The sequence below is a fragment of the Garra rufa genome, chromosome 11, assembly GCF_049309525.1.
Source record: "Garra rufa chromosome 11, GarRuf1.0, whole genome shotgun sequence".
In the NCBI taxonomy this organism is placed as follows: domain Eukaryota; kingdom Metazoa; phylum Chordata; class Actinopteri; order Cypriniformes; family Cyprinidae; genus Garra; species Garra rufa.
This window is the reverse complement of record NC_133371.1, coordinates 7,071,994-7,086,764: the sequence shown is the minus strand read 5'-3', so window position 1 is coordinate 7,086,764 and position 14,771 is coordinate 7,071,994. Positions and strand designations below refer to the sequence as shown.

Sequence of the window (14,771 nt, the reverse complement as noted above, 5' to 3'; positions counted from 1 at the left end):
AAGAAAAGTATAACTTCCTTTTAGAAAAGTTGTCATAATGCAACAAAAGTTTGGGACTCTTTTGTTATTTGTAAATCTAAGAGATGAAACAAAAGAATCAAGTTCAGCAAGAAAAAGGGAAAAAGCAATGAGATGTAAGCTATTTTTGCTTTTGAATGAAAAATGTTGTATTTATTTATTAATTTTATTGCAAAACTTGTAAAAAAGAAACATACAAGAACAGGGAAATTAGACAGAAAAATAATATTCTGGATTTGCGTACATCAAATTATGGTGTTATCCATACAGAAAACAAAAGTATAAAATAAACTAAATCCTTTTAGAAAAGTTGTTGTAATGAAAAAAAAAATGCATTCAATATAAGAAAATTACCAAAATATTCAACAAAAAATATTTTGGGATTTTCATAATGAAAAATAGCAGCTTTTAGGTCAAAGACATGGGTCACATTTGTAAGGCTAGAAACATAGGAGCATAAGTCAACCCATAATTTGTTGGTTACACCACAATCAATAAAAAAACAAATGGGCAGCTGTTTCCTCAACAAAACCACAAAGCGAGCAAGACTCATTAAGATCGGAATATTTAGAAATAGACAAATTAACAGGATGGATTTTTATGAAAAATTGTATTGCTTGTGTTCATTGTGATTATTATTTAGCTTTTTGTGACAAAAATAGGTATTTCTCTAATCATCTGACATTCTAAATGATGTAATACCTTGAGTCTATTATATTGTGAAGCACAATTTCTCCTTAAAAATGCTTTGAAATATCATCCGTCCCTCCGGGTGTTTTATTTGAGCTGGATGAGATGTGGGCGACACGTCATTCAGCAATCTGTGCACTGATCTGACCAGTTTACCTACAGGTCTCCACAAGTAGCCTATCTTATTATTATCGCTTGCTGATCTTAAGGAAAGAAAGGATTTGGAATGATTTGAGCATGACAGCACCTGAGAAATTCTCATTTAAAAACAATACTCTTATACCAAAAAGAAGTATACTTCAAGTATATTTTTTAAGTATACTTTGTGTAGTAAGTATACAAATATCAGTGTGCTATTTCAATACTCATTGGGACTAAATTGGCCCACTTTCTAGTATATAAAGGTATACTTTAAGTATAACAATAGTAAACGTTGAGTACACAACTAGTTTACATCTATGTTTTCAGTTTGTACTGCAAGTATACTAAAAGTGAACTTAGAGGTATACTGATAGTTATACTTTTTTTGCATTTTTAGTACACTTTGAAGTATAGTCTCAGTAAACTACTAGTTTAGTAGTTTTATACTGCAAGTATACTCATAAGTTTTCTTTAAGTGAACTTTACATCATACTTTAAGTGTACTACTATGTCCCTATTTAGATATTAATTCGTATATATTTTGATATATTGAATATCTGAACAAAACATCAAAAGAAAGAACAGAATATCTGCTTGTAATCAAAAACATGTTATTCTAGCTTTATGCATTCTTTTTTTATAAACACTTGAATGTGGGTAAGTTTCATAAAAGTAAATAAACAAAATTTAGAACAAAAAGCTAAAAAAAGACATTTTATTCCATGACGTTACACAGTTTTCCATATCTATGGTTTTGATGCTGTTTTATGTCTGATGTTTGTGTTAGATTACATGTGGAAGCATCTGTTGTTTCGGTTTCTTCTTCACTTGTGTTTTGGAAATTCTGTTTAGAAGATGTACATCCTAAATATTTAGACTTTTTCTAAGTATAAGTCAAGTAATGTCATTTAAGTATATTTCTGAGAAGTGTATAAAGCACATTTCTGAGAAGTACATAAAAAGTAGACTATTTTTAGTTTAAAAGAAGTATACTAATAGGCAATAGCACACTTGAATAAACTTATTTTTCCTAAGGGTAGGCTATACTTTGTAATTGGAACGATTGTAAAAACGCAATAATTTAAATATAAACCAATAAATATAAAACATTCAAATACGCAGTAAACAATAATGAAATTAAATGTACACTTAAATAAATTAAAATTGACGCAATCACGCAACAAAAAAAAAAAGGCGCCACATGTGGACTACATATCCCATGCTCCTTTGTACTCCTAAAGCGTCACACTGACCTGATTGGTTGTGTGCTTCCAATAGGCGGGAACCTTAGTTTATGGGCGTGCGCTTATATTTGATTGGCTGTTATAGATGTCAATCATCCGGAAATTTCTAGTGTCTGGTTTCCTGTGTTACCGCCCTTGGGCTGAGACTGAAGACGGTTGCGGGAATTCTTTTGCTTTGCGATCAGGAATAGGTCAATAAGGGGAAAATCGCTTGCAGGAATTTCACTAAGGTAAGAAATCTGTTTGGTCTTCTCTCAGTGTGAGGGTAATTTTTGAGGTAGAGGTCATAAACGGACAGGTTTGTGTAGTTTGGGGGTTAGCTGGCTAAGCGCTCGAGCGCTGATATCCGTATGAGAGAGCAGATGGGCCAACACTTTACGATATTACACTTATCGAAAAAAATATCAAATTACCGTATAACCATAGCACACCGAACCCATTATGTATGCTCATTTATAGACTAAACCAGATACGTGATTAAAAGTTATCAACACCTGCTACACTGGTTTCTATTGAGGTAACAGTTAACGTTAACACTTGAGTCTATATTTAACCTTAATATGGACATCTATCGCATTAAATCTAGAAATTATTACTTCATAGCTGAATTACAATATAGTTAGACCAGATCTCACAGTGTATTTTAATTGTGAATGCTACTATCTTAACGTTACGTACATTATTTATGACTTACTAATGCGATGCGTTATTGAAAAAATCGCTGTGTAAATGAAGTTTTTTACATTTTCTAATTATTTCAGTGTAACAGTGTAATTTCTGCATTGATATCAGGTCAGAAGCACTACATTTTATTAGAACATGCACGCGCTTATGCAAATACAAACCTCGCGCGCGTCAACCGTATGTTTAGGTTAGTTTACTATAGTGACTTATTATTATTATTATTATTATTATTATTATAATTATTGTTGTTGTTATTATTATTATTATGTAGAAATGGCACAACTGTGAGTGTGAGTGTGAGTTCTGGTTATAACGGGTGTGGTCTCCTCCCTGGGCGTGACTCTGCATGGCTTTATATAACTGACTCATGGCATTTAATGCATGATATAGCATAATAACATAATATAGAAAATTGTTCGTGAAGACATTGTATGTGACGTAGTGTTTTTGTCAGCCTGTTTTAATTTTAGTTTTAGTCTAGTCTTCGTGTGAAGCTGTCATTTTAGTTTGTACTAGTTTTAGTCATGTTCATACTCTTTAGTATCTTAGTCTTATCTTAGTCAGAATTATCCATGACTATTTTCGACGAAAGCGGATGACATTAAGTCTAAATGGTATTTTAGTGTCTTTTTAGTAGTACAATTCTATTGAATCTTTAAAGACCTAGAACATTTCATTTTTTCAGACCTATTCTAGCAGACAGCATCAATTGTCATATATCATTATAAACATAAGAACTTTATGTCTAGCTTTTAAAATGACAATTTTCATTTTGTTTTCTCTAAAAATGAGTGAATTTCCAGAATTTTAGGAAAAACGCTAGCAACAATTTAGTGTTTTTTACTGTGTACTCAAAACAAAATTTTTTGTTCTTTAGAAATTTGTATTTAAGTGTTTTACACTTGCAAATACAATTTTGCTTCTATATAACATTCCCCAAGCAAGTTAAAGCCAATATTATTATATAGATGCTTTTAAATAAAATGAATAAAAACAATAAATCAAATAATAATACATCTTAATATGAATAAATATGTAGCTTTGTGCATGCACTAATTAATAATAATATTAGTCAATTTATCAATATTCTTAATTTGCTTTGATCATCTATGCCTACACGAACCATGCTTACACTTTTATAAGTTTATTTACAGATTAATTAATTTATACCTTGTGAAAGTAAAATGTACTTTTTATTTATTTATTTTTTTTCTTATGGTTTCCGTCGCACAATTTATTTTATGAAACCAAAAAATCGCTTGGACGTCTGGGATGCAAAAGCAACTTTTTCCACCTTTGACCACAAGATATCATTAGTGTACAACGTGTTAAAAACATTTTTTGATACAGTTGAGAGGAAAGCCTCTGTGCTTCGGAAACAGAAATACTGCAAAAGAATAATAATAATAACGCGACTAAACAAAACGAAATAACGTTTAAATTTGTTTCGTCTCGTTTTGGTCAACGAAAATGGAGAGACATGTTAGCATAGTTTTTATTTTGTAAACCACATTTAGTCTCATTTTTATTCATCAACAATATTGCATTATACGTTTAATTATAGTCATGGTCACATTACTTTGCATCTCATGATAAAGGTTCGTTGATGACTATATTTAGTCATAATTTAGTTGACGAAAGCAACACTATTTGTGAGACAATAAAAATGGATGATGGATGTTTTTAGGATCTCTATCTAGTACGGACTGGTACCGATATCCATTTCAGTTCAGATTAATTTCTGTAGCTCTTTTCACATGCACAACTGAGGTGAAATCAAGTAGATGAGAGCTGACATGAGATGTAGCACTGCATCAAGGATCTGTGTTCTCCCTAGTTAGTGTAAGAACACTCCCTGAAGGCTGGACATTTGTTTGCAATGAAATTTTCCCCTTTCTGAAATGGCATTTTAAAGAGCATGTGTCTAAAGTAATGCTTGCTAGATGTACCTCTTACACAATAAACATTTCAAAACCCACCCTCCATCTGGCTCCCATAAACCTCGGTCTCTGTCTCTCAGAGGAAGTGATGAATGAGAAGAAACGAAGAAAAGATTCTCAATGTTGTCACTCCCAGGAGTCCAGCTAATTTGAGCTTTTTTCCCTTTCTAGAGTTATGAAGCAGATCTCCACATTTCCTCTTTTAGGTTTAATTTGACTTTTAATGAGTTCACGTTGAACCAATACTGATAACAGAAGTCCGTTATAATCACTAGTGTTGGGGAAAGTTACTTTTAAATATCAATGCATTACAATATTGTGTTACTCACCCAAAAAGTAACTAATTTAGTTATTTGGTTACATTTTATGGATTACATTTACATTTAAATCTGGGCAGGGCTTGTTTGTTTTTAATATGAAACGTTTGATTTTTAGCAAATGTAAAAGCCCTTTCACACCAAAAATTTAATTGAGTAAGCCTAAGACTGAAGGAAAAGTAAATTCACATCTGTGCAGGAGAACTGTAGGAGCAGGAAGTTCAACACTCTTCAGCAATGAGAAAAATGAAGCACAAATGTTAATCTAAAGTAAATTTTGCTCATTAGTATGGTTGAACTGGATTAACAAAGATCAGCAGCGAAGACATTGGTTAATAAAATGAGATTAAATACATAAAGGAAGCAAAAAGTAACTGGCGTTACATTTTTGAAAATGTAACTCAGATATTTGTTTGTAAATGAAAAAGTCATGCTTTACTAGTTACTTGGAAAAAAGTGAAAAAAAATCTATGAATGAAGACAAAGTAACTTTGAAAGTACAGTGGTGGCCAAGATTAGAAGACGTGTATTTTCACCAGCTAAAAATGGTTTTAAACCAGTTATTTCTGTCTTTTGCTGCGGTGTGTCAACAGTACAAACTGAGACAGACTAAATCCAGAAGAACTTGGCAAGATGCTTCAAGAGACCTATCTGCAAGGCTACCTGAAAAACTATGCACAAGTGCACTCAGGGCAAAACCTGCTTTAAATGCAAAGGATGGTCACGCCAAATGTTGATTTAATTGATGAAGAAACTCTATTTATAACATTACTTTTGACAGCATCCTCATTTTAAGTGCCTAAAACTTTTAACAGTACTATAGCTTTGCAGGTCGGAAGCATCTTGGAGACGTTGCTACCGTTCTTCTAGATTTAGTCTGTCCCAGTTTGTTCTGTTTCTTCATGTCATTCCAGTCAGACTGGATGAAGAAGATGATCAGATGATCACTGGCTGTTGTCAGACTCAGACACTGGATTATTAGAATTAATGGCAAAATGAATGTTTGGAAATGGAAACTGATATTTCCTACTGACACACTACACTCTTAAAAATAAAGGTGCTTCACGATGCCATAAAAGAATCTTTTTTGTCTAAATGGTTCCATAAAGAACCTTTAACATCTGTTTCACCAAAGGTTCTTTGTGGCGACGGAAGGTTCTTCAGATTATAAAAACGTAAGAAAGAGATGGTCCTTTTAAAGAACCTTTGACTGAATAGTTCTTTGTGGAACCAAAAGTGGTTCTTCTATGGCATCACTGTGAAGAACCTTTTAAAGCACCTTTATTTTTAAGAGTGTACTGCAAAAGATAGAAAAAACTCACTTAAAACCATTTTAGCTAGGGAATATACTAACAATTTTGGCCATGACTGTAATATTTGTAAAGGTTGCTTTAAAAAAAAAAACTTTAAAAAATGTTTAATAATTTAAAAAACAAACACACACAACACAGCACAACTTTGTCATTTAGAGCTCCAGAGCATTCACTGTATTGTTGTTTTGTGGTTGTGTGAACTTTTGCCCTGTGTCTTTTCAGCCTTATTATGGATTTGTCCTGTAATGTACTTACAGCTGACAGCAGAGGAAGAAGCAGTACTGGCTTCCTCTTTGTCCGTCTGTCGGATTACGAGGTGTTCAGAAGGTTTGTCTGACGGAGCCACAGAGAATAATTAACATCACTAGATTTGACATTTTCCAAAAACAATGAATGGCTCAAAAGCCTCAGCTTTGATGCTACCTTCTGGTCAACCCCTGCACATCTAGTTAAGATAATCTAGATATATCATAGTCCACAAGAGGGAAAAATGCAAGTCAGGTTGCTCAGAAAAGTAATGAGAAACCTCTCCTCCACAAGCCATAAGATTACAGGTATTGATTTCTGCAAGTTAAGTTAAGTATCTAGGTTTAGGGATTTGTTCAAATCCCCAGCACCACTAAATATTGGGATATTATCAGTGTTTACTTAGTTTTTTATGGCTTTCCTGTGTAGAACAACACATTCTATCCATTCAAAGCGGGGGATCTCTTTAAAGGTCATTTTTACGATCCTCTGAAACTTTAAAACTCCTAAGTTTGAGTCATTTTGTTTTGGGACGTGTTCAGGAAAAGGAAAGAGGCTTGTGGCTAAGGATCTTGGCTGTTTGCAGGTTTGATCTGAGGGGCGGCCCAAGATCCGAAGAGCTACTGAATTTGTTCCAGTTTTAGAACCGTTTAACCCTTAGCCACTTTAAGCCCTGTTTTCTCCTGGTTCAACTGTCTTCTACAGTGACAACAAACGTTGTGAGTAGGGATGCACCGATAGGATATTTTTTGGACTACAGTAGTCAACATTTGACGTGGATCAAAAAAAGTTAATCAAAGTTGTCCTAAGACAAGAATGGGTATTGTTTCGGTTTTAGCACAACTTTTAATGAAAGGATTTGATCCACTTCAAATGTTGACTACTATATACCGATTTTAACATACCATTATTGGCAGATTCCGATACTGATAAAGGTCAACTGCATAAAGCAGCGCTTAAAAACGGAAAAAAAAAAAATTGGTGTTTAAAAGTTTCCGTTTCTGCATTACGGTGTGTTCACACTTATTTACTGTAAGCGTCAACGCTTAACGGAAGGCGTGGCTGACGTTTATGGTCATAGCAGCGTCAGCCAATGAAATGCTGCTCTTGAACAGGATGAACGTGATTGGCTGCCGCCTGGCCACTGTATTTGCATAGAGCGATCTGATTGGCTGACGCGGCGCTTCACTGGCGTTGCTCGCGGCAGAAGTTGAAAATTTCTCAACTTCTGCCGCGAGCAACGCGAGTGAAGCGCCGCCAACGGATCCACAATTCCTTTCGGCAAAGCTTGACGTCATCCATTCAAAGTCAATGGGAAGCGTTGACGCTTGCGCCCCGTGTGAACACACCGTTACTCTGTACAGTTCAGAAACTAGTTTGAGCAGAAAAAATGCCAGTTATAACGTTATTTTTAAAACCTTTTTCTTTGCTAATAATAATAATAATAAAGTACAGGGTTTTCTTTACTCAAAAACTTCTGGTAGATCTGATCACTTAGTCATAGCCAAAACATCATTGTTTTTCTAGATTTTGACAAAGTATTCAACGAAAGAAAAAAACTGTCAATGTTTTAAAGACATCAAAGTATTTTTTTTTTTCAAGTTATTTAAAAATGTTTGCAGCATGGTTTAAATAAAGCTACTCCAATAGAGAGGAAAAAAACAGCATAAATGAGTAGGCTGAACTTCACATTTTATTATTACATTGTTTCTTAATGTAGGCTGAAATACCAGTACATTAGGGCTGCACAATAATGACAAAAATCATAATTGTCGATTATTTCCTTTGAATTGTAATTGCGATTATTAATTACGATTATCACAATTTACATTGATCAATGTTTTAAATAGCTTTAGACCATTGTTTGAAGCAACTGCATGCCACAATTTTATATAAAAATAAAAAAACAAGCTTAAAACACTCTTGCTGAAAAACTTTTGTTGTCTTTCTCGTTGCCACAAATGTCAACGATACAGTTTGGATTCTTCAAATAAAAAGTAAAAATATGCAGTATGCATAGAGATATGCCGGTATCAATTTTCATGTTGCCATTAATTGATAATGCTTTTATCAAGGTATATTAAACTACGATATTATCACAATATTGAAATTTATTTGCAAAAAAGTGGTAATACAGTATAACAGGTTTAAGAACTATTTTCTTATAACAAAAATAACTGAACATTTAAAAAACAAAAAAGCAATACACAAAAAAATTATAGTTAAAGTTGTAAAGTGTCAACTGTTTTTCCATAATTCATGGTCATCCTTTCCGTGAACTTCAGAGCGCGTTACAATGATCCAAAACTCAGCACAAATTATTATTTTTATTTTATTAATACATTTCATCTATAGGCCTATTCCATTTTATGGAGCCTTGTTTTGCCAAGTATTTAATTATTTTGCCCAGAGAAAAAGCTGGATTATGCAACAGACATGCAGCTCATTGTCTCCATGCAGTTAATAAACCATTTGAAATGACCTTTTCTTGCTATTTCCCATATGCTGATGATTTTAAAATAATAAAAAAAACGGCCGATACATCAGTGCATCCCTATTTGTGAGTAGGGACATCTTTCAAATCTGCTGTTAGTACGTAACTTCCTTATGGCAGCTTTGGCTTGTTAAATTTGAAGTTAATGGGAACATAATGGATCTTGAACCCATGAGGGTCTTACACTCTTCACCATAAGACTGAGAGTTAAGCTGACACCAATCCTGCTGAGAAGTCCAATGGGGTTTTACTGGATTTGCCATGGATTTTTCTTAGTCTTAGCGAAAGTCTAATTAAGTACTCGTAAGTTAGACTGAGTTGAACATAAAGTCTGCACACTGCATTTAAAACTTGGAACGGTGCACAGCTTGAACTCCCCCCAACAGTAAAACAGTATGTTATTCTCATGCAGCAGTTAGTGTTTGTCTTCACTTTAACATTTACTGTACACTTATATCTGTGTTTACTGTAAGTGGCCAGTCAGAATAGCTAGAGTTAAATGAGCTGGAATCAAAACAATGAAATGCTTTAATTGCAGCTGCTGTGAATAAACTATAATCTTTCACTGTGGTGTTTCCCAGAGAATGTTACTACATACTTTGCCAGCATCTAATTAGTCTTTAGCATGCACTATTTTAAGTTGCCTACTTGTGGTCCAAAAATGACCATTTGTTCTTGAATTTGCAAATAAATGACATCAGCTTTTCCTGGAGTATTTTTGGCTGCTGGAATTTCCTCGTGATTTATAGGTCTGATGACTGACTTCAGCTGGCAGTGCTTGATTTTAGGTTTCCCTGTATAAAATGACGTGCTAGTCAACTAGTTCTTCAGACCAAGGTTATTAGTTTTGCTTTTTTAAATTCGTTTTATTTAGATATAGTTTTCAAATTTGCAATAAAATGTAAGTTTTTAATAGTTTCATTAACAATTTTGTTTGTTTTAGTTTCGTTTTTGTGAACACATTTCTATTTAGTTTATATATAGTTTAGTTTTAGTTTTTTAGAGATCAAATAGAGATCACGATTTCCTCGCAATTCTAAACTAAGTAAAATAATGTGAGACAAAATATGAATTGCTGCAGTCTATTTTAAAGTGTTTAATTCATTTGAATAGCATTTAATACATAATATATGTATTTATCATGTAATATATTTAATACACCAATTTTTAATATTAAATTTATGAAAAAGTGGTTTGAATTAATAAATGATGAATGGATGAATCAGCGTTTTTGAATCAATCTCTATTCAATGACAAAAACGTTTTTTAACAATTACTTGTTTCCATCTAGTGGCGAAATAATGTCGACACAAACGTTATTTGAAGCGCCAATTACTTTCAAAAGATGACGTGCTCTGTTTTGATCTCAACCATAGACATCAATGTTCATATCCAAACTATGACCTTTAATCCAGTATTGCTGTGTTATGAATGACTATTAATGAGTATTTGAAAAGCTGTTTCTTACCTAAACATGGTGACTGCTCTCTCTGTGTCAGCGGTAGTGCAAATACACATTTTAATGTTCTGTAAGACCTTTTTCAAAGGTTTAATAGACATGATATCATTGTCAATTAGAAATGAGATTGCGTGGGTGTTTGAATCTTGATCTTTTAATGAATTATCAGCTCTAGTATATTGGTTCGATTTCTTGTGTTACAGTAAAAAATAAATAATTTTGGTTTATAATGATGCAGTAGCCTATAGATTTAATGCGGGTGCGGTTCAGGACGCAGTCTTTATTATTTTTCCGCCATGGGGTGAGAATGTAATGATTACGAAAACCATTATTTATTTTTGATAATTATTTTATTTCAGTTAGTTTTTCTATAAAAGTTGTTAGTTTCGTTTCATTTATTTTCAAGTTTTATTTAATTCAGATCGTTTTTGTCTTAGTTTTCGTTTACAAAAACAACCTTGCTTCAGACAACACACCAACTAGTGGGTTTTGAAAATGTGTAGTTTTGCTCATCCCAAGAAATATACATGACGATGCTGGAGAGAGAGTGTGAAGAGTACAAAAGCTATGGTTATGATTCATATCTTTTTCCTGAAACACTGCAGCTTGAAGGAGCTGAGGAATGTGGGGATGGTGCGGTTCTCCAGGGAGTGAAGTTCAAAGGTCAGGGTGTTTCCAGATGGGAATGAGATGTTGCAATTAAGTTCCAGTCTGAGGTTGAAGATCATGAGGGGAGGCATCTGTCAGATATCAAACAGAGAACATAGGGTCAGTTCAGTAATCTCTCTCTTACTCATTGATTAGTGGAAAAACCAGCTTGTGTTGTTGAAGTTAGTTATGTCATTTTAGTCTCTGCTTGTGTTTGTAATTGCTATTACAAGATGCACAGTGAAATTTTCATTTAGCCTTTTGTTTCCAGCATGTCACACTAGACTTTGAGCACGCTAAATTTTTACAAACGCTGTCATAGTATTATGTCAAAGTCTCAAAAAACATAATACAACAAATAATAATAAATTTTTTAATGATTCCTAGTTTTGATTCCATTAACAAAGTCAATAAAAAATGAATTTATTCTGTATTTTTACAAAGCTTTCTGTTGCAGCTGGATAACATGAGCAACAAATCTGCAGCCTACAGAACACTGTCTTTTTTGTGTCTATGGTTTTAACAAAAAAATACCACAGCGAAAACTAGACTAATATAAATTTCGAACATTAAATTGTTAAATACAAGTAAACAGTCAGTAATAAGTACAAGGGAACAAGCAAATAAATGAGCAATAGCATAAATAAATACAACTGAACGAATTTAACGTGCAGAAATTTAAGTCAAAAGTTTAAAAACACTGCATAGTTTTATTTCATATATAATCGATTAATCCTAATTAAAGTTACGAAAGATATTCAGTCAAGATCAGTGAATGCTTTTTTTGTTCTTGTTTTGACATTAATGACAGGCAGAACATTTATTAGGCTGCTGTCTCTTTAACACCGAACGCGCACAGATCTAAAAATCTATTTACTTTCACTTTATTTTTCGACAAAAAATGGCTGTTTATGATGATATTCTAATGTATTTCTGTGCATATTTGGCGGTCCAGTGGAAGAGCACGAAACAGTTTGAGAACAGTTCAATGCCGTTCTGTCCTTTCCTGCACTTAAATAATGTGATTTTAAACTTTAAAAAGACATTAAATGCGAACGCAGAAGTCGTTAAGCGGAACCGAAATGCATGTGTCTTATCGAAAACCCGGTTCTTATAAATTTGGATTCTAAAATAGAACTGGTTCTCGAAACCCAACCCTACATATAATGCATTCAAAACTTAAAAATATTCAGTATCCTCTATTTGACTGCATTCCTGCAAATTTAAAGTATTGTTTCTTGTCTTTCGCCTTAGCATGCATATGAGTTGGAAGTCAGTGGAATAAAAAGTTCAGTGTGATTTCCGTGGTTAACATCCATTGCAGTGTAGTCTATGGACATTATGAGAAAATTAAGCAAATTGAAGAAGTATAAGAGGAGAGACAATCCACCTTCAAAGCTATTTAAAGCTTCTGGAACTCTAGTTTTCTCAAATCAACCCTTAACCTTTTGTGCTGAACCGCTGTGTTGGTGTGAACAGGCTCTTATTCTAATAGAAGGACAAGCTTCCATTTTTATTAAATTATTGTAATGTAATGTAATAGGTTTTGCATTGTTGTGTTCTGAAATCTGTCAAAGCATATACATGACCCTGGAGCACAAAACCAGTCTCGAGTCGCACAGGTATATTTGTAGAAATAGCCAAAAATACATTGTATGTGTCAAAATTATTGTTTTTTGTTTTTCTTTTATGACAAAAATCATTAGGTTATTAATTAAAGATCATGTTCCATGAATATATTTTGTAAATTTCCTACTGTAAATCTATCAAAATGTAATTTTTAATTAGTAATATGCATTGCTAAGAACTTTATTTAGACAACTTTAAAGGCGATTTTCTCAATATTTAGATTTTTTTTTTTTCCCACCCTCAGATTTTAGATTTTCAAATGGCTGTATCTCGGCCAAATATTGTCCTATCCTAACAAGATGGTGTATAAATCTCAGTTTCAAAAATGTGACCCTAATGACTGATTTTGTGGACATTTCGTATCGTAAAGTTTAGCTCAGACATTAAATGAATTTTTCTGTGTCCAGGCACATAATCAAACTGGACTGCGGTTTCTCTCTGACGGACGTGTGAATCATGGCTCTTCCATTTAAGAAAGATCTGGAGAAGTATAAGGAGATCGATGAGGATGAGATTCTGAACAAGCTGTCAGAGGAGGAGCTCAAGCAACTGGAGAGTGCTCTAGAGGAGATCGACCCCGAGGTGAGACACACAGACCGCTTTCCTCACACTTCCAGAGGAGCAAAGGCAAACTGTGAACTCAGTTGTTGTGGAAGAACGTCTCCTTGCTTTTTGTTGACGTGTGTTTCATTATAGCAGATGTTGATCACAATAACAATCAGATATTAAAGGATTTGTTCGCTCCAAAATGAAAATTCTTGTTTGTTTCTGTTTGGACAGGCTAAGCATGTTCATTTTTGAGTCAGCTATCCCTTTCAGCGCATGCAAGATTAAAGTGTGGAAAATCAAGATGGAAAATAAATAATTTGTAATTAACAACTAGATAAAGTTTGTCAAGACAAACTTTAAGTTGGTTTGAAAAAGTCTGATCAGAAAGTGTGAAAACGTTTTAAAAAGTTTTATAAGTTGTAGAAATGTTATGGTTTTCAGTCCAAAAAAGATTGAAGTTTAAATAGTTTTAAAGCTTAAAGTTTGAATGTTTTGAAGGCAGTACAGTCTGTCAGATGGGTAGATGGATGGATAAATGGATAGTACGTTACTAGCATGTTTCAAAATTATTTACCTTTTTACTAGCATGAAACCAACATGATTAGCAAGTTCTAGCATGATTAACATGTCGTTAGCCTGTTTCTGGCATGATTCACATTTTAACATGTTTCTAACCTAATTAACATGTTGTTAGAATGTTTCTAGCATTATTAGCAAGTTAGCATGTTACTAGCTTGATTAGGATTTTGTTAGCTTATTTTGGCTTGTTTCTAACATGATTAGTCTGTTACTAGCCTGTTGTTTGTATTGTATTATAAATATAGTACACAGAAGGTAAGTTTGATTGAGTCTGAAGGGATTGTGGGAGTTTGAATGGTGTTGGCCCATTTTAACATTCCGTCAATGTAAGTCTATGGGATTTTTACCAGTTTTAATCGTCATTTTTAGGAAAAGCGTAAGTCGGATCAGTTAGAAAAGATCCATCAACTGGAGTCAGATCAGTCTGAAGATCTGGCCTGAGTTTGGAGTTTGTAGAGTTTAAACTCTAGGAGGAGCAGCAGTCAGAAAATTTAGTCTCAGAAGAATAATAATTGTAAGTTCTCAAGCCAACATAATGACTTGTATGTAGAACAAAAAGTATCATAAAAAGCAGACATGACCAATCACCCTGTCATAATCCACTGATAACAAAGTGATGATGTAATTGACAGTAATGTTATTGTGATGATGGTGTAATTCTGAGCTTCAGTGATAAAGTGCTTTAAGTAGTTTAGTTTAAGTAAAATCACTTGTTTATCAAACTGCTGAAAATGGACATCAGCCAGTCTGTAAATCTGACTTGAGGAGTTTCTGTTGAGACCTCTCATAAACAACTCTGGTCTGTTTGTTTATGAGTAAA

At 33.5% G+C, this 14,771-nt stretch overlaps 1 protein-coding gene across 2 annotated transcripts in view; it reads left to right on the top strand.

Moving 5' to 3' along the window:
* Nucleotides 1-2,222: 2,222 nt before the first annotated feature.
* tmod2 (tropomodulin 2) overlaps nt 2,223-14,771 on the top strand; it is a 37,849-nt gene continuing 25,300 nt past the window's right edge. For both annotated transcript variants that reach the window (XM_073850811.1, XM_073850810.1), the window contains exons 1-2: nt 2,223-2,323; nt 13,231-13,405. In XM_073850811.1, the coding sequence (XP_073706912.1) occupies nt 13,280-13,405 (126 nt within the window). In that variant the 5' untranslated portion in view covers nt 2,223-2,323; nt 13,231-13,279. The remainder of the gene's footprint in view (nt 2,324-13,230; nt 13,406-14,771) is intronic.